This window comes from Nerophis lumbriciformis, linkage group LG26, assembly GCF_033978685.3.
Source record: "Nerophis lumbriciformis linkage group LG26, RoL_Nlum_v2.1, whole genome shotgun sequence".
Lineage (NCBI taxonomy): Eukaryota > Metazoa > Chordata > Actinopteri > Syngnathiformes > Syngnathidae > Nerophis > Nerophis lumbriciformis.
This window is the reverse complement of record NC_084573.2, coordinates 11,305,017-11,331,093: the sequence shown is the minus strand read 5'-3', so window position 1 is coordinate 11,331,093 and position 26,077 is coordinate 11,305,017. Positions and strand designations below refer to the sequence as shown.

The 26,077-nt window shown below is 39.7% G+C and overlaps 1 protein-coding gene and 1 non-coding gene across 3 annotated transcripts in view; one reads left to right on the top strand and one right to left on the bottom strand.

The window, feature by feature from the left end:
* The window catches only part of pla2g7 (phospholipase A2, group VII (platelet-activating factor acetylhydrolase, plasma)), a 42,358-nt gene extending 16,720 nt beyond the window's left edge, over positions 1–25,638 (top strand). For both annotated transcript variants that reach the window (XM_061987387.2, XM_061987386.2), the window contains exons 4-11: positions 560–653; positions 746–814; positions 4,608–4,761; positions 11,101–11,214; positions 14,150–14,241; positions 19,105–19,275; positions 19,344–19,492; positions 24,290–25,638. In XM_061987387.2, the coding sequence (XP_061843371.2) occupies positions 560–653; positions 746–814; positions 4,608–4,761; positions 11,101–11,214; positions 14,150–14,241; positions 19,105–19,275; positions 19,344–19,492; positions 24,290–24,390 (944 nt within the window). In that variant the 3' untranslated portion in view covers positions 24,391–25,638. The remainder of the gene's footprint in view (positions 1–559; positions 654–745; positions 815–4,607; positions 4,762–11,100; positions 11,215–14,149; positions 14,242–19,104; positions 19,276–19,343; positions 19,493–24,289) is intronic.
* trnag-ucc (transfer RNA glycine (anticodon UCC)) lies at positions 13,452–13,523 on the bottom strand. Its single transcript has one exon. It is a non-coding gene; the product is annotated as a tRNA-Gly (tRNA).
* Positions 25,639–26,077: the final 439 nt, after the last annotated feature.

Genomic DNA, 26,077 nt, shown 5'->3' with positions numbered 1-26,077 from the left:
AGGGATCGAAGGTCACGGACATTCAATGTTACGTGCAGTGATTGCTCCAGATTCTCTGAACCTTTTGATCATATTGCGTACTGTAGATGTTGAAATCCCTAAATTCCTTGCAATAGCTGGTTGAGAAATGTTGTTCTTAAACTGTCCGACAATTTGCTCACGCATTTGTTCACAAAGTGGTGACCCTCGCCCCATCCTTGTTTGTGAATGACTGAGCATTTCATAGAAGCTGCTTTTATACCCAATCATGGCACCCACCTGTTCCCAATTAGCCTGTTCACCTGTGGGATGTTCCAAATAAGTGTTTGATGAGCTTTCCTCAACTTTCTCAGTCTTTTTTTAAACATGCTGCAGGCATCAAATTCCAAATGAGCTAATATTTGCCAAAAAATAAAGTTTTCGAGTTCGAATGTTAAGTATCTTGTCTTGAATATAAGTTGAAAAGGTTTTGCAAATCTTTGTATTCTGTTTGTATTTACGATTTGCACATCAAGCCAACTTCACTGGTGTTGGGATTTGTATAAATATATATATTTAAATCTAATGTTATTTAATTCAGGCTCCGTCAAGATACCAGCCCACTTGGATGCTCCATTTCACTCCAATGAGAAATGTCCAGTCATCATATTTTCCCATGGCTTGGGAGCCTTCAGGTATACTTTCATCTATTTAAATGTACATTTTCCACACAAACCGGGACTGGTTTGAAGTATATTGCCTTGTTTTCTTTTTTTCTCTCTGCTAGGACTTTGTATTCTGCCATTTGTACAGAACTGGCCTCCAGGGGCTTCATCGTGGCCTCCGTGGAACACAGGTAGGAATAAACTTTGTCTGCTCATAAGGTGGCTAAAGTATGAGGAATATTTATAAGTGTGAGATTAAAGTAAGACAACCCAATTGTTTAGGAATACCTCTCAGCGTGATGCAAGTTCATCAACGAGCAAGTCAGCTGTCCTGACTCACGTTCTGCAACGTTGACTTTGGCTTCTAAAGAAAAAGGACCACGTCTGAACAGGCTTTAGTTGCTCAACTTTGACAACGTTCTTTAAGAAAAAGTGCAGGTTGAGGTTCTGAATTCGCATATTATTCCACTGTTATACCAATGTTTTCCACAGTAAACAGATTAACAAACCCTCCAACAGAACTCACTTCTACATCTAAATGCCATAAGTGTGCAGTATTCTGTCACGCTAAGGTTGATTGAGTTTATTTCCAACATGAACACACAATAGAATACATAGCACAAATAGGGCTGGGCGATTTGGCCTTTTTTTAATATCGCGATATTTTAAGGCCATATTGCGATACACAATATATATCTCGATATTTTGCCTTAGCCTTGAATGAACACTTGATGCATATAATCACAGCAGTATGATGATTCTATGTGTCTACATTAAAACATTCTTCTTCATACTGCATTAATATATGCTACTTTAAAACGTTCATGCAGAGAAGGAAATCACAACTAAAAAAAAATCACTTTTTTTTTCTTCATACGGTGTTGATCTGGAAATGTTTGCCTCGGCATTTTGATGGTGTGAGCATGTGGCACAAAACGGAGATGTTGACGTGCGGAGTAAGCACTCTTCATTCTCTAGCGGGTGACTTTTCAAATGATGCTACATATTAGCAGTAATGCTACTTTTTATAGCAACGCTTTCGCCCCACACTTGACAAATTACGGTTGTCTGTTCGACATATTCCCGCTTGAAGCCAAACCGCCGCCAGACGATGGACCCCCTGCTGTTTTTTGGGGGAATTAATTATTCCTTCATTTGTTACCAGATTCACACCTTCTTTCGCTCGTATTACCGCTAGCATCACAACTAACGTTAGCCATGCTGCTACCCCTCTGCTGGGAGAGGGCGTATACGTATGTGACGTATGACGTGACAGTATGTGACGTGTGTAGAAGCTGCGCTTGCTGTCTGTGAGAAGGAGACACAGGAAAGAGCGAGAAGAGCCTGTAGTGTAATGCCCGCAGCTAAAAGCAACTGCGTGAGAATGCATACTCGAATATCACGATATAGTCATTTTCTATATCGCACAGAGACAACCCCGCGATATATCGCTATATCGCCCAGCCCTACGCACGTTCAAATCATTTCTTTTTACATCATGTCCGAAAAGGAGTAGGAAGAAGCAAAGCTTATTTAATACATGGGGTCCCCCAGGGTTCAATCCTTGCCCCAATTTTATTTGCGCTTTACCTTCTCCCCCTTGGTTCTATTTTTAGAAAGTACAGTATTGCATTTCATTTTTATGCCGATGATTGCCAGATTTATTTTCCCATGGCACAAAATAACACGGTTCAAAGTCTTATTGACTGCCTGCACGACATCAAAGTCTGGCTTTCAGCTAACTTCCTGAGCCTAAATGAAGACAAAACAGAAGTTATGTTGTTCGGTCCAAGTCGCTCTCCCTCCCCCAACGTTGACCTCGGCACTCTGACCCCGTATCTCAGCGACTCTGTCACAAACCTGGGGGTAAAGTTTGACTCAGATTTTAAATTCGAAAAACAAATCAGCAGCGTCGTTCAAAAAAGCTTTTATCAATTACGCCAAATAGCGAAAGTGAAACCGCTTTTATCAAGACATGATCTTGAGAAATTAATCCACGCTTTTATCTCGACTCGTCTTGATTACTGTAATGCCCTGTATGTTGGCATTAGCCAGGCCTCCCTCGCCCGCCTGCAGCTCGTGCAGAACTCTGCTGCTCGTCTGCTAACACAGACCCGCAGACGTGAGCACATCACCCCTATTTTAGCGTCCCTTCACTGGCTCCCTGTGCGTTACCGAATACATTTTAAACTCCTTTTATTTGTTTTTAAATGTCTAAACAACCTCGCGCCAACCTATCTCTCCGACCTCCTTCAGCCTTACTGCCCCACCCGATCCTTAAGATCAGCCGATCAGCTGCTGTTGACGGTCCCTGACACAAGGCTGAAGCTTAGAGGTGACAGAGCTTTCGCCGTTGCTGCTCCCAAGCTCTGGAACGACCTACCCCTGAGTGTTAGACAAGCCTCCTCTCTTCCTGTTTTTAAATCTCTCTTAAAAACATACTTTTATTCCATGGCTTTTAACACTGAGTGATATCCATCCTGCAATGGCGCCCCATAATACACCTGCTGTGATCCTGTTTTTATGTTTTTATGTTTTTATTAATTCTATTTTAATTATTTATTTTTTATCATGTTCTGTTTGTGTTGTGTTGTGTTGTGTTTGCTCGGTACTCGTTTTATCTTTTAACCTGCTCATTGTACAGCACTTTGGCTACCCCTGTGGTAAATTTTAAATGTGCTTTATAAATAAAGTTGATTTGATTTGATTTGATTTAATCCCCACCCTTTCTCACTTCAGAGCATTCATTTACTGTCTTCTTTTTGTAACACAATTACATCAGTGAATGATTAATACAGCAGTTCTTGCAATAGATACCGTATTTTTCGGACTATAAGTCGCAGTTTTTTTCATAGTTTGGCCGGGCTCCAGTGCGACTTATAAATGTTTTTTTCCTTCTTTATTATGCATTTTCGGCAGGTGCGACTTATACTCCGGTGCGACTTATACTCCGAAAAATACGGTAATTAAGTCAGTCGTGATTAACGTACTGAGATGAAGTATATCCCGTTTTCAATAAGGTATTTCTCATACTTCTTCCGTGTACTTTCTCAGCACTTTCAATAATATTAGTACATTGTTTAATAATCCATTCCATAATTTAATTCCACATACTGATATACTGCATACAGATGTTTTTAGTTAGTTTTTCTCTTCTTTAGTTGAGAAGTATTTTTGTACATTCTTGGCTAGCAGGTTATAATTTGCTTTGTGCATAATTTTAGCTGTTTGCAAATTCAACAAATAATAACATTTAAATATTTTTGATTCACTAAATAAAGTGTTTGTGTGTTCTCTATAGACAACATTATGTATTATTATAACTGATGTTTTTTGTAACACGGCTAGTGAATGAAGCGTACTTGTGTAGTTATTTCCCCATATTCCTGCACAATATCTCAGATATGGTAACACTAGCGAGCAGTTGAGAATATGAAGTGATTTTTGGTCCACAACATATTTAGCTTTGTTCATTATTGAAATATTTTTTGCCACCTTATGTTGCATATTTTTTTATGAGATTTCCAGTTTATTTTATCATCTTTTATTACACCCAAAAATCTGGTTTCTTTTACTCTTTCAATGTCTACGTCGTCTATTTGTATTCGTGTTTGACTTTCCCTTCTACTGTTACAGAATATCATTATTTTAGTTTTACTGAGATTTAAAGATATTCTGTTTTTGTCAAACCATCTTTTTAATTTGTTAATTTCTTCTGTTATTATTTGTGTTAGCTTCTTTGTGTTCTCTCCTGAACAAAACACAGTTGTGTCGTCTGCAAATAATACTAACTTAAAGTCCTAACAAAATATTGTATTTGTTTTGAAAATGAAAAATATCAAATGTTTTAACTTGGACACTTCTTCCGAAAGTTTCATCCAAATCCGCACCTAACATGTTGAGTTATGTTCCTATCAAACGAACCCTGACGATTACTTAACCCCCTTCTACCCCGCTGTCTTCTTTTCTGTGATTTTTCTGCAGAGACGAGTCTGCCTCCGCCACGTGTTACTTTGGAGAAAAGGGCGAGTCCCAGCATGCACCAAACGCGTCTATCTTAGGCGATCTGCTGATGGAATGGATCTATGTCAGAATGCTGCAGCCGGGAGAGCAAGAATTCCCCATCAGAAACCAGCAAGTATGAAGTCTTACCATGCCGTAACACAGAGGGACTTCCACTTATCAACTGCATTGTTTCTTGAACAGGCTTCATAAATAGAAAAGTTTGTATAGTCAAGCACATTTATCCATAAGTAAGAGTAAATATGAATAAAGGGCTCCAAATTTTAGTGAAGACAAAATAAATTGCTATACAGCAGTGGTCCCCAACCAACGGGCCGCAGCCCGGTACCGGTCCGTGGACCTATTGGTGCCGGGATGCACAAGAAATTTAAAAAATAAATAAATAAATAAGTTTTTTTTATTTTATTTTTATTAAATCAACATAAAAAACACAATATATACATTATATAGCAATATAGATCAATACAGTCTGCAGGGATACAGTCCGTAAGCACACGATTGTATTTCTTTATGACAAAAAAATAAATAAATAAAATAAAATACCATACCGAACCCCACCAGTTTCATATGCGCATTCACCGAACCCTTCTTTAGTGAAAAATATATATATATTTTTTTTTTTCAAATTCAAGACAAAGTTATGTTTTTTTTACCGGTGCACAACATGAACCGTGCATGAACATCACCTTGTTCAAAGAACAAAACCAACACAGTGCATGAACTCACAACAAATTACACACCTGCAAATCAGTGTGGCTTCTGCTGTTGCCGTATCCATAATACGCCGATAGGGAGAAGTTTTTATTTACACGATGAGTCGGGTGTGTCTCGACCTCCGCGGCGGAGGGTCCGCCGAACCCCTGAGGCCGACTCACCGAACCCCTAGGGTTCGATCCAACCCAGGTCAAGAACCACTGATCTAATATAACAGGGAGGTGATGGATTAACTCTTTTTTTCAACAAGCTGAACTGCGCTGTATGCGCTGCTCTGCTAACAGAAGTCCCTTTGGTGCCCTCAAAAACGATCAGAAATCACAAAAATCCTGAACTTTTAAAACAAACATTACAAAAGTAAAATCCACTTACCGTATTTTCCGCACTATAAGGCGCACCGGATTATTAGCCGCACCTTCTATGAATTACATATTTCATAATTTTGTCCACCAATAAGCCGCCCCGGACTATAAGCCGCGCCTACGCTGCGCTAAAGTGAATGTCAAAAAAACGCTGCGCTAAAGTGAATGTCAAAAAAACAGTCAGATAGTTCAGTCAAACTTTAATAATATATTGAAAACCAGCGTTCTAACAACTCTGTCCCAAAATGTACGCAAATGTGCAATCACAAACATAGTAAAATTCAAAATGGTGTAGAGCAATAGTAACATAATGTTGCTCGAACGTTAATGTCACAACACACAAAATAAACATAGCGCTCACCTTCTGAAGTTATTCTTCATTCGTAAATCCTTCGAATTCTTCGTCTTCGGTGTCCGAATTGAAAAGTTGCGCAAGCGTGGTATCCAAAATGGCCGGTTCCGTCTCGTAGAAGTCATCGGGAGTCAGTGTCGCTGTTGTTCTGTGAATCCTGCCTTCCGGAAAGCTCGGACCACAGTTGTGACTGAAATATCTGCCCAAGCATTTACGATCCACTGGCAAATGTTGGCGTATGTCGTCCGAGGCTGTCTGCCCGTCTTAGTGAAGGTGTGTTCGCCTTCGGAGCTGTGTGAAAAAAGCCACCCGGCCTCTTCGCGTAAACTTCCCTTAACCACTCGCTCATCTTTTCTTCATCCATCCATCCCTTCGAGTTAGCTTTTATGATGACGCCGGCTGGAAAGGTCTCTTTTGGCAAGGTCTTCCTTTTGAATATCACCATGAGTGGAAGTTAGCATGGCAAGCTAGAACCACAGTGAAGGATGACTTCTCATTCCCTGTGGAGCGAATATTCACCGTACGTGCTCCCGTTCCACAGTGCGGTTCAGTTGCTGTGAAATACGGTAGTAATCCGTGTGCGGATGGAGAGATTGCGTCTTTTTATGAACCGGATCGTTTAGTAGGAGCCATTTTGTGGTCTTTACAGATGTAAACAGGAAATGAAACTTACTGTGATATCCGCGCGTTTTTTCTTCTTCTTCCGGGGGCGGGTGAAGCGCTTCCTGTTCTATGGGGGCGGGTGAAGCGCTTCCTGTTCTATGGGGGCGGGTGCTTTCCTTGGCGGTTGCTTGCGTAGAAGAAGAAGCGCTTCCTGTTCTACCGGGAAAAAAGATGGCGGCTGTTTACCGAAGTTGCGAGATCGAAACTTTATGAAAATTAATCGTAATAAAGCGCACCGGGTTATGAGGCGCACTGTTAGCTTTTGAGAAAATTTGTGGTTTTTAGGTGCGCCTTATAGTGCGGAAAATACGGTACAATAACATCGGCAGGAGCTTAAGAAAGAAAAAAAACAGACAGAGGGAGAAGGAAGAGGGTGGGGGAGGGGTGGTGTGTGTACCTTGAAAGACACGCTGCTGAACGAGAGGTGGTGTCTTTTCCTCCGCGGTGAAAGAAGTCTGCCTTGGCATCCTTCGCCAGAAAAGTTCGGTCCATCACAATTAAAACATACTGTGGTATGAAGCCTGCGTCCTTGATTCTTCCATACTTTCAAGCACCATTAAGGTACTCCTCGCAAATGCCATATTTTCCGGACTATAGAGAGTGCACCAGTACATAAGCCGTACCCACTGAATTTAAGAAAACATTTTTTTCCATATATTAGACTATAAGCCACAGATATATACGTTGTGAAATGAATTATTTACACAGAAATATTTTGTCAATGTTTATTTACATACCTTAATTGTTTCCAAACGGTGTCTGTAACACGGCAGTAAAACGGCTAAACAAACAAAACAGAAGTTTCATTAAGAGGAGTGGTCCACTCCCGCTAGCTGTCCAATCAGTTAAACAGACTCAATAAGAGGAGTGGTCTACTCTCGGCTAGCTCTCCAATCAGCTAAACAAACTCAATAAATCCACGGTGACGTTTTGGTGAATTTGCTGAGGAATTTGTGAAACTGAAACAATACAAAAAGAATGGCATTGTAAGTTAATAATACTAACAGACACTCGTAAGCGTGTTCGCATATTAGCTCATGCTAACGACGCTAGCTTGAATACATTACGATAGCATGTACAAATATGCATGAAAACACTCCTACAAACATCACACATGGGACGCTTTAGTAAGTAATAATTGTTTTAGTTATATTATAAAACTTACAAACGTTGCTTGGTATGATGAATGCAGAATCCATACGAGGAGAAACGCTATGAACGACTAGAGGACAAAACACATAAATCAGTCCCAGTCAAGTGGCGGCCCGTGGGCCAATTCCGGCCCGGTAAAGGTTTTCATTTGGCCCGCCGAACATCACTCTGAGGCTTGATGAAACCATTCAAACTAGGGTTGATCATGTATGCAGCACTACCGCTACGCACAGGGGGGCAACAGAGCGGTATATGTGTCACAATGACGCAGCAGTGGGGTGAGTAGAAGAAGACAACCCTGGAAAAAAATCTGAATTGCAAAAATATGACTTAACAACGACTGGACAACAAAGTATGAATGTTTTGCCCCGAGCAAGTGCTCGAGTCATTGTTTCCTGTCGGACCTCTCAAGTGACGGACACAATGTTCCAGACTAGGAGCAACAACGGTAGAAATCCACACATGTAAGCTTCATCTCGAAACTTGGTCAAATATGTACTTAAATATTGTGCATAAAGATATTTATTTTGTTTTGTATTGAAATTGTTGATTTTGTGATGTATTTGTAACGCTAAATTTGACCAGTAGAGGGCGATAACGCTACACCTTAGGTTTAATTGTGATGAGTCACCAGCGATCCCATAAATGGACAGAGTCACATACATGTTTGCTGTGGATTTTCTTTAATTTCTATATGCGTAAACATCTGTTTGTGTGAATGTACTAACACTAAACCTATTTTATTTATGTACGTTAAACTCTTGTATAGTTTATTTTACGTTCATATTTTCAGTCTTACCTTACTTTTCAATCTTAACTAAATGAAGAAGTGTAAAGAAATAAAACTGAGGAAGGAAAATAATTCAAAAGATGGAACCTCAATCTCTAACTAAACTTCCGTTTCTTCATGCTGTTAACTATCTGTCTAGCTGCACACGCTGGAAACGAGTAGCGAGGGCAGAATAATGAATTTATTGCCAGAGCAGTGTCAAAGACAATGTATTTGTAAATAAGTAAACGCAGTCTCAAAGGAACATAACCTGCTTTCTGACAAAACATCCACATTTCAAAACTGCGGCCCTCTTCATGATGTATTTGAATTAGAGATGTCCGATAATAGCTTTTTTGCCGATATCCAATATTCCGATATTGTCCAACTCTTAATTACCGATTCCGATATCAACCGATACCGATATATACAGTCGTGGAATTAACACATTATTATGCCTAATTTTGTTGTGATGCCCCCGCTGGATGCATTAAACAATGTAACAAGGTTTTCCAAAATAAATCAACTCAAGTTATGGAAAAAAATGCCAACATGGCACTGACATATTTATTATTGAAGTCACAAAGTGCATTATTTTTTTTAACATGCCTCAAAACAGCAGCTTGGAATTTGGGACATGCTCCCAAATTCCCTGAGAGAGCATGAGGAGGTTGAAGTGGGCGGGGTTGGTAAGGGGTAGCGGGGGGTGTATATTGTAGCGTCTCGAAATAATTAGTGCTGCAAGGGGTTCTGGGTATTTGTTCTGTTGTGTTACAGTGCGGATGTTCTCCCGAAATGTGTTAGTCATTCTTGTTTGGTGTGGGTTCACCGTGTGGCGCATATTTGTAACAGTGTTAAAGTTGTTTATACGGCCACCCTCAGTGTGACCTGTATGGCTGTTGACCAAGTATGCATTGCATGCACTTGTGTGTGAAAAGCCGTAGATTGGGCTGGCACGCAAAGGCAGTGCCTTTAAGATTTATGGCGCTCTGTACTTCTCCCTACGTCCGTGTACCACTCCGTACAACAGCAGCGTTTTAAGAAGTCATACATTTTACTTTTTGAAACCGATACCGATAATTTCTGATATTACATTTTAAAGCATTTATCGGCCGATAATGTCGGCAGTCCGATATTATCGGACATCTCTAATTTGAATAGCCTTGACATAAATGGAAGGACACAGCAGGAGCTGCAGTGAGCAAACTTGTCCAAAAGATGGCACCATAGTTCAAAGAAAAACACATCTATTTTTTTTTTTTTTAACTATTTGCATTATATCCATAAATTTATTGCACCGTTTTAAAAGCCGTAGAGTTCAAAGAGCAGGAAAAAAGCAGCGGCCTATAGTTCGGAATTTACGGTAGTCTTTTTTTTAACTCCACAGCGATTCCCTTTTCTTTCTACGCTGGTCTGTTGTCTTTTTGGGATTTGTATTGAGTTAAAAAAATTGACAAAACTCGTCAAAAGGCGAAAAAAGACAGGGGGAAAAAACGGTACACACTGAAAAGTAACAAATGCAGAGTACTAGGGATGGGGATCGAATCAGGTACCTTTTCTTGCACCGACCGAATCCCGCCTATTCTACCAGGCACCGGTTCACATAAAATCCAACACGTGCACGCGACGGCACGCCCGGCTGCCGACTCACTTCGGCACTTGCCGATCACTCCAGCAGCACTGAGAGCGGACCCAGGCAAACTACTCTCTTGGGAATGTTGCAATTTTCAATGCCAACAAGGACTTACAAATCCCACCAACTCAAGTTAAGTAGGGCTCCACTTTCCCAAAAACTGTGCCAGCTTGATGCTAATATACATTGGCTTTGCTACTGACATGCTACCGATTAGCATTGGCCATTTTACATGGCGATTTCAACACCTCCAGATTTGTTAATGAAAATTACAACTGAAATTACAATAAGTAAAATTATTTCAGTATTAACACTTTTTAGGGCGCAACAAAAAAACTACACTACTGCCATGTAACATCTTGGACCTAATGTCATACTTGCAAAGGAAATAACAAAAAAAAAAAAAAAAGACATAACGGGATAGCGGTTATCAGCTCATTTTTAAATGTTGAAATAAAGAGATTTTGTCATGAAAAAGCCAATTAATATTTATTTACACACAAAAAGTACCAACAATTCTTACCTTTGAGTACTGGTATCGGTTCAAATGTGAACAGTATCCACCCCTAGTGTGACACAAAATGAACGCACATGTACAGAGACATGGTTCGCACACAGAGGCATGTTTGGCTCCATCTAACAGTTCGTAATTGGAAAAGTTCACAAATAGAGGGTTCCACTGTTCTATGTGTACTACTACAACTACTACTGTGGGTGATTTCAGCCGTATGCCACTCAGCCATAGTATTTCTAATAGTAATAAACAATGTCTCGCTTGCATCAAGATTTGATTTCTGTCCTTTTCCCAGGTGACTCAAAGGGCCGATGAGTGCGTCCGTGCTCTCAGTAGACTGGCCGACATCAACTCAGGGCTGCCGGTGCAAAATGTTTTGCAGACACAGTTTGACTGGACGACGTTGCAGGTGAAGCAACTTTTATGCTTTTATGTTGTATTCATCCATTTTAAACCAGTCGACTGCATGTAAAGTAAAACACAGGACTGCAATCTATCTGTGGCAGTTAATTTGTTTTATATTGCATCCGGAAAGCAACAACAGCGCTTTACTTTTTCCACGTTATGTTACAGCCTTATTCCAAAATGGGAACAAATTATTTTGTCCTCAAAATTCTACACACAAGACCCCATAATGACAATGTTTTTCAATGTTTTATTCTTTAATTTTGCAAATTTCCATTGTTGCGTCGGACCAGCTCTTCCTCCCAGGGAATCAAAGTTACTGGTCAATAGCAAGTTCTTTCGATGACATATATGCTGAGTAAGAAGGACCATCAAGACAGAATTGGAATATTTTCAAGTTTTACTGAAATTTCAGGAGATCAACTTAATCAATACATTCATATCGGCTACTCTAGTTGATCTGGCATTCCAACGGAAAAGCCCACTCTTTTCACACAAAGACAGCCCCCATCTCCCCCTCTCAACACTGATAAGAGAAGAGTGGGTGTTGTATTACACATTCCAAGGGTGAAGACACTAACCAGGCATCTGAAATGTCTAAAGAAACTGGTAGAAGGAACAAAGGAAAGGTACTAGATACTCTAAACATGGCTATGTAAAAAGAAAGAACTCTTAAACATATCTGCATCCTTCCACACCATCCATCCATCCATATTCAACCGCTAATTCGGAATCGAGTCGCGGGGACAACAGCTCCAGCAGCAACATTAGCAACTTCCTCCTGGGGAATCCCGATGTGTTCCCAGGCCAGAGAGGAGATGTAATTCCCCCATCTGGTCCTTGGCCTGCCGTGGGGTCTCCTCCCAGGGACGTGCAACGAGGTCCTCCCTAGGAAGACGCTCGTGAGGCATCCGCACAAGATGCCCGAACCACCTAAGCTGGCTCCTTTCCAAGCGAAGGAGCAGCGGCTTTACTCCGAGTCTCTCTCAGGTGACTGAACTTCTCACCCTATCTCTAAGGGAGATGCCAGCCACCATTCTGAGGAAACTAATTTCGTCTGCTTGTATCCGCAATCTTATTCTTTCGGTCATGACCCACACTTCATGACCATAGGTGAGAGTAGGAATGTAGGTAGCTCGGTAGACCGAGAGCTTTGCCTTCTGGCTCAGCTCTCGTTTCGTCACAACAGTGCGGCAGAGAGACAGCAATACTGCCCCAGCTGCTCCCATTCTCCGGCTGACTTCCTTCTCCATCTTTCCCTCACTCGTGAACAAGACCCCGAGGATACTCAAAATCCTCCACCTAAGTTAAGTTAAAGTACCAATGATTGTCACACACACACTAGGTGTGGTGAAAATTTTCCTCTGCATTTGACCCATCCCCTTGTTCACCCCCTGGGAGGTGAGGGGAGCAGTGGGCAGCAGCGGTGCCGCGCCCGAGAATCATTTTTTTTGGTAATTTAACCCCCAATTCCAACCCTTGATGCTGAGTGCCAAGCAGGGAGGTAATGGGTCCCATTTATATAGTCTTTGGTATGACTCGGCCGGGGTTTGAACTCACGACTAGGGATGTCCGATAATGGCTTCCTGCCGACATCCGATATTGTCCAACTCTTTAATTACCTATACCGATGTCAACCGATATATACAGTCGTGGAATTAACACATTATTATGCCTAATTTGGACAACCAGGTATGGTGAAGATAAGGTACTTTTAAAAAATAAATAAATAAATAAAATAAGATAAATAAATTAAAAACATTTTCTTGAATAAAAAAGAAAGTAAAACAATATAAAAACAGTTACATTGAAACTAGTAATTAATGAAAATGAGTCAAATTAACTGTTAAAGGTTAGTACTATTAGTGGACCAGCAGCACGCACAATCATGTGTGCTTACGGACTGTATCCCTGCAGACTGTATTGATATATATTGTAGGAACCACAATATTAATAACAGAAAGAAACAACCCTTTTGTGTGAATGAGGGGAGGAAGGTTTTTTGGGTTGGTGCACTAATTGTAAGTGTATCTTCTGTTTTTTTATGTTGATTTAACCAAAAAAAAAAAAAAAAAAGAAAAAAAAAAAAGATACTGATACCGATAATTTAAAAAAACGATACCGATAATTTCCGATATTACATTTTAACGCATTTATTGGCCGATAATATCGGACATCTCTACTCACAACCTACCGATCTCAGGGCAGACACTCTAACCACTAGTAAAATACCACTAGTCATGCATTGGCCGGGAATCGAACCCAGGTCAACTGCTTGGAAGGCAGCTATGCTAACCACTATACCACCAATGCCTGGGATAGAGTCTCGTTCTCTACCTAGGCTGTACAAATTTGTGCAAATGTATCACACAAAAAAATTACATCTACGCAAGTATTAAGGCTGTAATTGTTGCCAAAAGTGCACCAACAAAGTATTGAACATAGGGTCTGAATACTTATTATTATTATTTTTTTATAAATACATTTGCAACAAAAAAAAAATTAAAAATTTAATTGTCATTATGGAGTATTTTGTGTAGAATTTTGAGGACAAAAATGAATGAAGTCCATTTTGGAATAAGGCTGAAACAAAGTGAAGCGCTGTGAATACTGTCCAGATGCATGTTGTTTTTATAGACAGAAATTGAGTAAAAAAAGCAAAAACCAATTTAAATAAAAACGAACTTCCGTCGCTTCTTTTTGTGCTTGGACTTTTGACGCGCTGCTCATGAGCAATACATGCTTTCACGTTGGTGTCTAAAAGGGTGGAATAAGTTTAGTCGCTTTTCTGAAAACGACAATTTAGAAGGGGCCGAATACTCGCTAAATTTAACGGCAAGGCGTTAAGTTGGCAACACTGATCCCCGTCCTACTGCTTCTTCTTATTCTCTGGCAAAGTGCTAGTACTTAATTCGAGTCATGTGCTGTCCTGAATACAGAACTCCATGGATCTGTCCAAAGTAGCCGTGATTGGACATTCCTTTGGGGGAGCAACCGTCTTAGAAGCTTTAGCCAAAGAGACTCAATTCAAGTGAGTAAACCCAAATTGTTTCCTTTAAGAGTTTCAGTTGAAAAACTGCTTATTATTATCTGTGTGTGTGTGTGTGTGTGTGTGTTGGTACTAGCGATGGGCAATATGCCCGAAAGACGATATCTTGATATACAGGTAAAAGCCAGTAAATTAGAATATTTTGAAAAACTTGATTTATTTCAGTAATTGCATTCAAAAGGTGTAACTTGTACATTATATTTATTCATTGCACACAGACTGATGCATTCAAATGTTTATTTCATTTAATTTTGATGATTTGAAGTGGCAACAAATGAAAATCCAAAATTCCGTGTGTCACAAAATTAGAATATTACTTAAGGCAAAAAAGGGATTTTTAGAAATGTTGGCCAACTGAAAAGTATGAAAATGAAAAATATGAGCATGTACAATACTCAATACTTGGTTGGAGCTCCTTTTGCCTCAATTACTGCGTTAATGCGGCGTGGCATGGAGTCGATGAGTTTCTGGCACTGCTCAGGTGTTGTGAGAGCCCAGGTTGCTCTGATAGTGGCCTTCAACTCTTCTGCGTTTTTGGGTCTGGCATTCTGCATCTTCCTTTTCACAATACCCCACAGATTTTCTATGGGATTAAGGTCAGGGGAGTTGGCGGGCCAATTTAGAACAGAAATACCATGGTCCGTAAACCAGGCACGGGTAGATTTTGCGCCAAGTCCTGTTGGAACTTGAAATCTCCATCTCCATAGAGCAGGTCAGCAGCAGGAAGCATGAAGTGCTCTAAAACTTGCTGGTAGACGGCTGCGTTGACCCTGGATCTCAGGAAACAGAGTGGACCGACACCAGCAGATGACATGGCACCCCAAACCATCACTGATGGTGGAAACTTTACACTAGACTTCAGGCAACGTGGATCCTGTGCCTCTCCTGTCTTCCTCCAGGCTCTGGGACCTCGATTTCCAAAGGAAATGCAAAATTTGCATGGTTGGGTGATGGTTTGGGGTGCCATGTCATCTGCTGGTGTCGGTCCACTCTGTTTCCTGAGATCCAGGGTCAACGCAGCCGTCTACCAGCAAGTTTTAGAGCACTTCATGCTTCCTGCTGCTGACCTGCTCTATGGAGATGGAGATTTCAAGTTCCAACAGGACTTGGCGCCTGCACACAGCGCAAAATCTACCCGTGCCTGGTTTACGGACCATGGTATTTCTGTTCTAAATTGGCCCGCCAACTCCCCTGACCTTAGCCCCATAGAAAATCTGTGGGGTATTGTGAAAAGGAAGATGCAGAATGCCAGACCCAAAAACGCAGAAGAGTTGAAGGCCACTATCAGAGCAACCTGGGCTCTCAGAACACCTGAGCAGTGCCAGAAACTCATCGACTCCATGCCACGCCGCATTAACACAGTAATTGAGGCAAAAGGAGCTCCAACCAAGTATTGAGTATTGTACATGCTCATATTTTTCATTTTCATACTTTTCAGCTGGCCAACATTTCTAAAAATCCCTTTTTTGTATTAGCCTTAAGTAATATTCTAATTTTGTGACACACGGAATTTTGGATTTTCATTTGTTGCCACTTCAAATCATCAAAATTAAATGAAATAAACATTTGAATGCATCAGTCTGTGTGCAATGAATAAATATAATGTACAAGTTACACCTTTTGAATGCAATTACTGAAATAAATCAAGTTTTTCAAAATATTCTAATTTACTGGCTTTTACCTGTATATTGCGGCCCTTTGCGTAGCGGCCGATATTCTTGTGTGGTGTTCGGATCTGTGTGACCCGTTTTCATTTTTTTATGAAAAGAAAAATTATACAATTAATTAATTTTTCAAACTGAGACTCACTGACTTTGGCTCATTTTCTGTGAAGAACATATATCAGAATACACACACGCGCACTCACACACAGCAGGCCTAAACAGGAGGAGGACAGAGTGTAGGTACACAGAACATCAGAGGGGCAAATGTGTGAGAAAATGAGAGCAAACAGTGTTGACAAACAATGTTGCAACCTTGTGTGGGAACCACAGGTGCAGAAACACAAAAGAATAATCCCTATGGGATGCAGAAACTGGCAGATACATTTTCCGTGCTACTGAACAGATGTTTATTGGGATAAGGTAAACATCTGTTCAGTATTTTAACATAAAAGTGATTGTGAGTCATTAAAAGCCACAAAATGCAACGGGTCAATCAGACCCACAAACGCTGGCTGAGTTACAACAATATGAACATTACACAAGGGTAAACCGACGATAAATGAAAATGAAGTCTGTACGTTTTCCAGTGTCGATAAATCGCCATGTGCCTGCTTAATACACGGTTGTAGAAAAACGCTTGACGGTCAGTATTACTGTATGAAATTAAAATGGTCGAAAAAACGTCATTCATAACTGCACTCTAATGCAGCTCGCGAGCTAGTTAAGTGCTAACATGTAAACAACAGACATTGACGTCCTTCCCCAATCTAAACGCGTACAAACACATTACCGTCTAAACACGGGAGGTACAGTTTTCACATGAAACATAAAGGACTTGCTGTTTTTGATCGATACACTGCAAAAAGTCAGTGTTCAAAAACAAGAAAAAAATATACAAAAATGAGGGGTATTTTATTTGAACTAAGCAAAATTATCTGCCAATAGAACAAGAAAATTTGGCTTGTCAAGACTTTCCAAAACAAGTAAAATTTTCTAACCTCAATCAACCCAAAAATACCTTAAAATAAGTATATTCTCACTAATAACAAGTGCACTTTTCTTGGTAGAAAAAAAAGAAAGACCTTTTTGCTCAATATGTTGAAAAATATTCTTAAATTAAGTAAATGCTAGTGCCATTATCTTGACATAATGATATGCGCTCGGCATCATGATTTTTTTTTTCATGCTTGAAGTAAGAAATTCTTACTTTAAAAAAGTAGTTTTATACCGTATTTTTCGAAGTATAAGTCGCACCGGCCGAAAATGCATAATAAAGAAGGAAAAAAACATAAGTCGCACTGGAGCATATGTCGCATTTTTTGGGGAAATTTATTTGATAAAAGGCAACACCAAGAATAGACATTTGAAAGGCAATTTAAAATAAATAAAGAATAGTGAACAACAGGCTGAATAAGTGTACGTTATATGAGGCATAAATAACCAACTGAGAACGTGCCTGGTATGTTAACGTAACATATTATGGTAAGAGTCATTCAAATAACTATAACATATAGAACATGCTATACCTTTACCAAACAATCTGTCACTCCTAATCGCTAAATCCCATGAAATCTTATACATCTAGTCTCTTACGTGAATGAGATAAATAATATTATTTGATATTTTACGGTAATGTGTTAATAATTTCACATAAGTTGCTCCTGAGAATAAAACCAAACTATGAAAAAAACTGCGACTTATAGTCCGAAAAATGCGGTATATATATATATACATTTTTTTTATCGATTAAGAATTGTTACTCATAAGAATCGCGAGTCATTCGATAATTGTTGTTTTTGTGTGGCCTATGGCCTGCTAGGGCTGTGAATCTTTGGGCACCACACGATTCGATTTAATTCTTGGGGGTAATGATTCTATTCAGAATCGATTCTCGATTAAAAATGAGTAACACTGGGTGCCAGTTCTATGATTAACTACATTCCTCCATGAAATCAATTTGTATATTACTTAAAAGAAAACTGGTTTTGTTTAATACAATTATACCCAAACATTTATTCATAAAGTGGCTGGAAAGGACAGATTTTGGAGAAACATTTTTTTAAATTGTTTTTTTAATCGATTAAGAATTGTTACACATAGGAATCGTGATTGATTTGAAAATCAATTGTTTTTTACACTCTTTGGTCCACCACGTCGTTAGTTAGTATTATCATTTTTTGTGGTCCGCAATATTATTTTATTGTGGACTGCTACCTCATTTTAATGTAGCCCGTCCCTTAAAGTAGCAGTAGATTGGAAAAACAAGTTGCCTATATTGAAGCTATTATCATATACAGTATATCTGATATATGACACAAAAGACTTCCAAATGTCTATGAATGTTCTCATTCATCCAGGTCATTGTCATCTCATGGCATTCAATCGGTTGCAACTGGACTGTTTGGTTTGTCTTGGAAGACGTTCCGCCGCTCATCCGAGTAGACTTCATCAGTTCGTGCTCATAGACTTACACTTACAGAGCCTCCACGTCGGGGTTTACCGAAAACCCACACACGCCGATCAATACCTACTTTTTGACTCACACAAACGGGGAGTTATCAGAACCCTACAACACAGAGCTGATAATGTTCCTACCAGCCCACAGGCCAAAGAGAAAGAGCATAGGAATTTGAGGGAAACCCTCAAAGCCTGTGGTCACCCCAGCTGGTCATTTGTGAAAAGTGCATCCAGTTCCAGAAATAAGAACAGAGTGGCTGAGGAGTAAAAAGGTGACAGATGCAAAAATATTGTCAATCCATATGTATCAGGTCTATCCGAGAAACTCAGAAGAATTTCTAACCAACACTGAGACAGAGACTGGTGCATCCTAAAGACCGGACACTCCACACCCACAAAAACAATCTGGTGTATGCTATCCAGTGTAATGATGAATGCACTGATTCATATATTGGAGAAACAAAACAACCACTAAGCCCACGCATGGCACAGTATAGACGGGCAAACTCTTCAAATCAAAATCTTGTTAAAAACAACTTTTAGTCTTGCCCATACGTATAATAATCATCTTTTAAATAACTTTTACTGCAAATCAATATCGACTCCAAATATCAGTAATCGGCCTCCTTGACTAGTAATGATCTGTATCTGTATGGGCCCTGACAAAGACACACCTATCCAATTGTACCAGAACAATAACTTGCCTACTCTGCCTGGCTGTCAGGTGTGGCGTGGCGCTGGATGCCTGGATGTTTCCGTTGAAGGACGACACCTTCCCTAGAATAAAGCAGCCCGTCTTTTTCATCAACTCATGGAGTTTCCAGTGGCCTGAGAACGTCAAACGCATCGAAACGTTGCTCGCGGCCGACGCTCGCAGGAAGATGATCACTATCAGGTAGCTGCACGCTGACGCCGACTGGCGGGAACGATTCTCTGGTTCCGACCACTGTCTTTGATTGCCAGAGGCACCATGCACCAATCCTTCCCTGACTTCACCTTTGTGACGAGAGAGTGCATCGGCAAGCTGACGAAGCTGAGGGGCGACCTCGACCCAGTAGTGGCCATCAACCTCTCCAACGAAGCAACACTAGCCTTCTTGCAAAGACACCTTGGTAAGTCATGTTTGCCATCCGGTGGATGTCCTCTTTTTCTGAACTCCGCACTTCACGACAATTTTAGTCAAGTTGTTTACAGAAGGTAAACGTCCTAGGCTATAGGCTACTGGGAGCTTGCAGCTACACATCAGCTAAGCACACAATAGCACGCAAGGTAGACATGAGTAACAATCATTGAACAATATTGCTTGTACAAACCCCGTTTCCATATGAGTTGGGAAATTGTGTTAGATGTAAATATAAACGGAATACAATGATTTGCAAATCCTTTTCAACCCATATTCATTAGAATGCACTACAAAGACAAGATATTTGATGTTCAAACTCATAAACTTTATTTTTTTTTGCAAATAATTAACTTAGAATTTCATGGCTGCAACACGTGCCAAAGTAGTTGGGAAAGGGCATGTTCACCACTTTATTTATCTTATTTTATTTTATTAATTTTTTTAAAAAGCACCTTATCTTCACCATACCTGGTTGTCCAAATTAGGCATAATAATGTGTTAATTCCACGACTGTATATATCGGTATCGGTTGATATCGGTAATTAAAGAGTAGGACAATATCGGATATCGGCAAAAAGCCATTATCGGACATCCCTAGTAAACATGCTAGGCTATAGGCTACTGGGAGCTAGCAGCTACACATCAGCTAAGCACACAATAGCAAACAAAGTTAGAAATGAGAAATCATTGAACAATATTGATTACATTTTAAACAAATTATTTACAAAAAGGTAAACGTGCTAAGGTATAGGCTACTGGGAGCTAGCAGCTACACAACAGCTAAGCCCACAATAGCACACAAGCGAGACTTAAGTAATAATCATTGAACACTATTGGGAGCTAGCAGCTACACAACAGCTAAGCACACAAGCTAGACATGAGTAATAATCATTGAACAATATTGCTTGTATTTTAAATTAATTCTTTACAAAAAGTAAACATGCTAAGCTCAAGGCTACTGGGAGCTAGCAGCTACACATCAGCTAAGCACACAATAGCACACACGCTAGACACGAGTAATAATCATTGAACAATATTGCTTCTATTTTGAACAAATCATTTACAAAAAGGTAAACATGCTAGGCTAGAGTATACTGGGAGCTAGCAGCTACACATCAGCTAAGGACACAATAGCAAGGCTTGGCAACTGGAGAACAGTTTTGATTTGGGCTTACATGGTAAACAACTCAAATGAATATTTTATCCAGACACATACATTTGTCCAAATGTGGCCAAGTAGACGCATTGTGGATTCCCTGGACGTCGTCTACATCGCTAAAAGAAAAATCTAAAGAAGAGAATCCCTCTGACATCTTCCACTAGTTTTTGTAATATATAAATTGCCTGCTTGGAAATTCCCTCTTCTCTTCTCCGACTCTCTCGTCGTCATTTGGGATGTCTGTTGTGATTTCCCTTCCTGGTTCCATGACCCGCCCTAAATTGCCTCTGATTGGCCTGTACATAATGTTCTGCCCTACTCTTAACCAATCGTGACTCATCATAGTGAACCAACCAACCAATCATGGATGTTCTTATACGTGCAAGCAGTCTTGGACGGAGGAAGGCGAGGGGTTTAGTAGCCCCAGAGAGGGAGTGGAGAACTAGGAACACAACAAATAAGCAGTATTTGGTCATTTTAACAAGAAATTAATTACCGTATTTTTCGGAGTATAAGTCGCTCCAGAGTATAAGTCGCACCAGTCGAAAATGCATAATAAAGAAGGAAAAAACATATACTATAACATATAGAACATGCTATACGTTTACCAAACAATCTGTCACTCCTAATCGCTAAATCCCATGAAATCTTATACGTCTAGTCTCTTACGTGAATGAGCTAAATAATATTATTTGATATTTTTCGCTAATATGTTAATAATTTCACACATAAGTCGCTCCTGAGTATAAGTCGCACCCCCGGCCAAACTATGAAAAAAACTGCGACTTATAGTCAGAAAAATACGGTATATCGATATTACCATATTTTCATAATTCATATCTTGTTTAAAAATATATCGATACATCTTACAAACTCGATATATCGCCCAGCCCTACTACTGAATAATACATGTACTATGATTTGTGCTGATGTCATATCAGGTTAAAATCACTGTCGGCCAATACTCGAGGCTCCAACATTGGTATCGTATTGGAAGTGAAAGAGCTGTATCGGGACAGCCAAGATTGTTGATTGGCCATCATTTCGACAGCCAGGCAAAAGCCAGAATATTCCAAGACACACAAAAACATCACAAGCAGGGAGATTGGTAAATCGACTGAGATGTTGGTAGACAAAGCGTAATTCGAGTTGGGAAGACTGCAACTTCCTTCCTGCTTTACACCCTATTTTCCAAACTATAAGCCACTACTTTTTTCCTACGCTTTGTACCCTGCTGCTTACAAAACACATCGGCTAATTCGTTTTGTTTTTTTCTTTGCCAACGGCCACAATGTTTTGTAATGAATAAATAGTCTTTGCATACGCCGACAGAGACACTGAATAGGTGTGTTACTGTTTGTGCTATGGCGCCAACTTTTGGACGAGTCCGCTCACTGCAGGTGCTGCCGGTTGAAAATGTACTTCCTGTTTTTGCTTTAAACCAGATGTAAAACCGTCCATAGCGTTTCTATTAATATGGATTCTTCATTCATCACTCCAAGCAACGTTTTTAAGTTTTACAATATAACTAAAACAATTCTTACTTACTAAAGCGTCCCATGCGTGATGTCTGTCGGAGTGTTTTCATGCATATTTGTACGTGCTTTCGTAATGTAATCAAGCCAGCGTCGTTAGCATGAGCTAATGCGCTAACACATTTACGAGTGTCTGTGTTAATATTATTAACTAACAATAGCATTCTTTTTGTATTGTTTCACATTCACAAATTCCTCAGTAAATTCACCAAAACCTCACCGTAGAGTTGTTGAGTCTGTTTAGCTGATTGGAGAGCTAGCTTGAGCAGCTAGTGAAGCCATGACGATGACTTCTGTTTTGTTTGAACTCTCTGTTTTACTGCCGTGTTACAGAAAGCGTTTACCATGAATTGATTAACGTGGACCCCGACTTAAACACGTTGAAAAACTTATTCGGGTGGTACCATTTAGTGGTCAATTGTACGGAATATGTACTGTACTGTACAATCTACTAATAAAAGTTTCAATCAATCAATCAAAAAAGCGTTTGGAAACAATTAAGGTACCGTATTTTCCGCACTATAAGGCGCATCGGATTATAAGGCGCACCTTCAATGAATGGCATATTTCAAAACTTTGTTCATATATAAGGCGCACCGGATTATAAGGCGCACCTATGTCAACAAAACAGTCAGATAGGTCAGTCAAACTTTATTAATAGATAACAAACCAGCGTTCTGACAACTCCGTTCACTCCCAAAATTAATAAACAGCTGATTTACTCGTGTTACGTAAATCAAACGTGCAATCACAATATAGTAACACGTGAAATAGTGCAGAGCAATAACAATATATCAATAACTCAACGTTGCTCAAACGTTAATGTCACACAACACAACACACTAAATAAAAATGTAAAGCTCACTTAATGAAGTTATAGCTCATTCACAAATCCCTCGAATTCTTCCTCTTCAGTGTCCGAATTAAACAGTTGAGCGAATACGGCATCCAACATGGCCGGCTCCGTCTCGTCGAAGTCGTCATTAATGGAGTCAGTGTCGTTGCCGTTTATTAGTTCAGTGACAATTCCTGCCTTCCTGAAAGCTCGGACCACAGATGAGACTGAATCAGCCCAGGCATTTACGATCCACTGGCGTATGTCGTCTGGCGCTGTCTCCCTGTCTTGGTGAACGTCACGTGTGTTCGCCTTCTGTCATCCACTGTTCCCACGCAGTTAGCAGTCTAGCTTCGAATGCCCTGTTGACACCAATATCTAGCGGCTGGAGGTCTTTTGTCAATCCACCCGGAATGACGGCGAGTATTGAATTAACGCGTAAGCGTGTCTCTTAATGTGATGTTATGAGCTAGCAAATATAACAACTACACTACCCAGCATGCAACGATAGTGACGAGCATGCGCGGTAGCCCTGAGAAGCGTTGTTGTATGCTGGCAGTTAGAATGTGGTTATGAGCACGCTGTGAGTAAACGTTGAGAACTCAGTTAACACGCCTCGTCTGCATTATTTATAATTAGACAGACAACACACTTAATAGGAGCCATTTTGGGGTCTTTACATAAACACACAAATGGAAATGAAACGTCACATATCCCAGCATGCACCGCGCGCTTCTTCTTCTTCTACGGGGAAAAAAGATGGCGGCTGTTTACCGTAGTTGCGAGACCGAAACTTTATGAAAATTAATATTAATATTAACCCATATATAAGGCGCACCGGATTATAAGGCGCACTGTCAGCTTTTGAGAAAATTTGTTGTTTTTAGGTGCGCCTTATAGTGCGGAAAATACGGTATGTAAATAAACACTTACAGAGTATTTCTGTGTAAAAACCGCATTTCACAACGTATATATCTGCAGCTTATAGTGCGGTACAGCTAATATATGGAAAAATATGAGTTTGTTCTAAAACTTGGGTGCGGCTTATATACCAATTCGCTCTATAGCCCAGAATTTACGGAACATTTTTTTTTTTTTGCAAAAATACAACTTATGTAAAAAGAAAAAATAGCATCAGAGTTTCTCACAAAACAGACAAATTTGAGAATTTGCGGACCGTTATGGTAAAACGCAAATATGCAAGGGATCCACTTTTGTGTGTGAATGAAGTTTATAAATGTGTCTCTCTTTGCCCAGGTTTGGAAAAGGACTTCAATCAGTGGGACCGTCTGATTGACGGAGAAGATGAAAACCTTATCCCAGGAACTAACGTCCCCTTGCTTCAGTCGGCCATGTGACTCGCACCACATGCCGCATGAAGTACCGCAGACCTCATCATCGTTAAAAATCAGGGTTCCAAATGGACTTTTTTGTCCAACTGTTTTTCATCTGCACTGGGCTGCAAAGACTCTCAGTGTAACGGGGTGTGTGTGTGTGTGTGTGTGTGTGTGTGTGTGTGTGTGTTTTAAAGAACTGACCATGTAAAACAGGGGTGTCCAAAGTGCGGCCACGGGGCAATTTGCGGCGTAATTGTTAGCCACCTAATAATAGCGTGCTAGATTTTTTTTACAAATTTTGCAGGTATACACCCCGGCGCCAAATATTTTGTGAGTTGACAAATGATACCTGTTGGCATTACAACGTAAATATGCTAGCTTTTTTTTTTTTTTTTAAGCTAGTTTTGTAGTCACATACCTCAGTCGTATTTTGGTACTTGATAAATGCTAATGTTAGCGCGCCAGCATTTTAAACACATTTTTCAGAGTAATACATTTTGGTGCATGACGCATGTTACAGTTGGCATTTTAGCGTGCTATAATAAGTGTGCTCACTTTTGTGGCTAATTTAACAGGCATATACCTTAATGTCATATATTTTGGTATTTCACTAATGTTAACTGTAAACATTAGCATAATACTGTTAGCATGCTAGCTTTTTTAGCATATATTTTATGTTACTTGATGCCATCTGGCCAGCAGGCTAATTGTCATACTTACCAACCCTCCCGATTTTCCCGGGAGACTCACAATTTTCAGTGCCCCTCCCGAAAATCTCCCGGGGCAACCATTCTCTCGAATTTCTCCCAACAATATTGGGGGCATGCCTTAAAGGCACTGCCTTTAGCGTCCTCTCTCACCTGAAAAGGAGACTATTATATATGTCTCCGTTATCCATAGGTTTATCTATAACCCATAAAGTAGGCAGGCACGGAGCTATTTCTCAGCGTGTGTTTATTCCAGCCGGCACGCTAATACACTGACACACATCATTCGGATTCCCATCATGCATTGCTTCAAAACTACGGCAAGTAGTAATGTCCAAAAACATAACAGAGACGAAGCAGAAGAACGAAGAAGAGACATGGCAACGACATGTAAGAAGAAGAAGTACGCTTGCAAGTTCCAAAATGATTGGAAAAAATAATTTCAGTTCATCCAGGACAGCTCGAAGGGGAAGGGGTATGCTGCCTGCACATTTTGTAGATCAGACTTTTTATGTGTAAATAAATGAAAACTGAAATTCAAGTATTTATTTTACTTATACATATATATATATATATATAGCTAGAATTCACTGAAATTCAAGTATTTTATATATATATATATATATATATATATATATATATATATACATACATATATATATATATATATACATACATACATACATATATACATATATATATATATATATATATATATATATATATATATATATATATATATATATATAGCTAGAATTCACTAAAATTCAAGTATTTTATATATATATATATATATATATATATATATATATATATATATATATATATACATACATATATATATATATATATATATATATATATAAGAAATACTTGAATTTCATACTCCTCCCCCTTTAACCCCGACCACCTCAACCCCCATCCATTCTCCCGAATTCGGAGGTCTCAAGGTTGGCAAGTATGCTAATTGTTAGCATTTTTGTTTAGATTTAGCGCTTCAG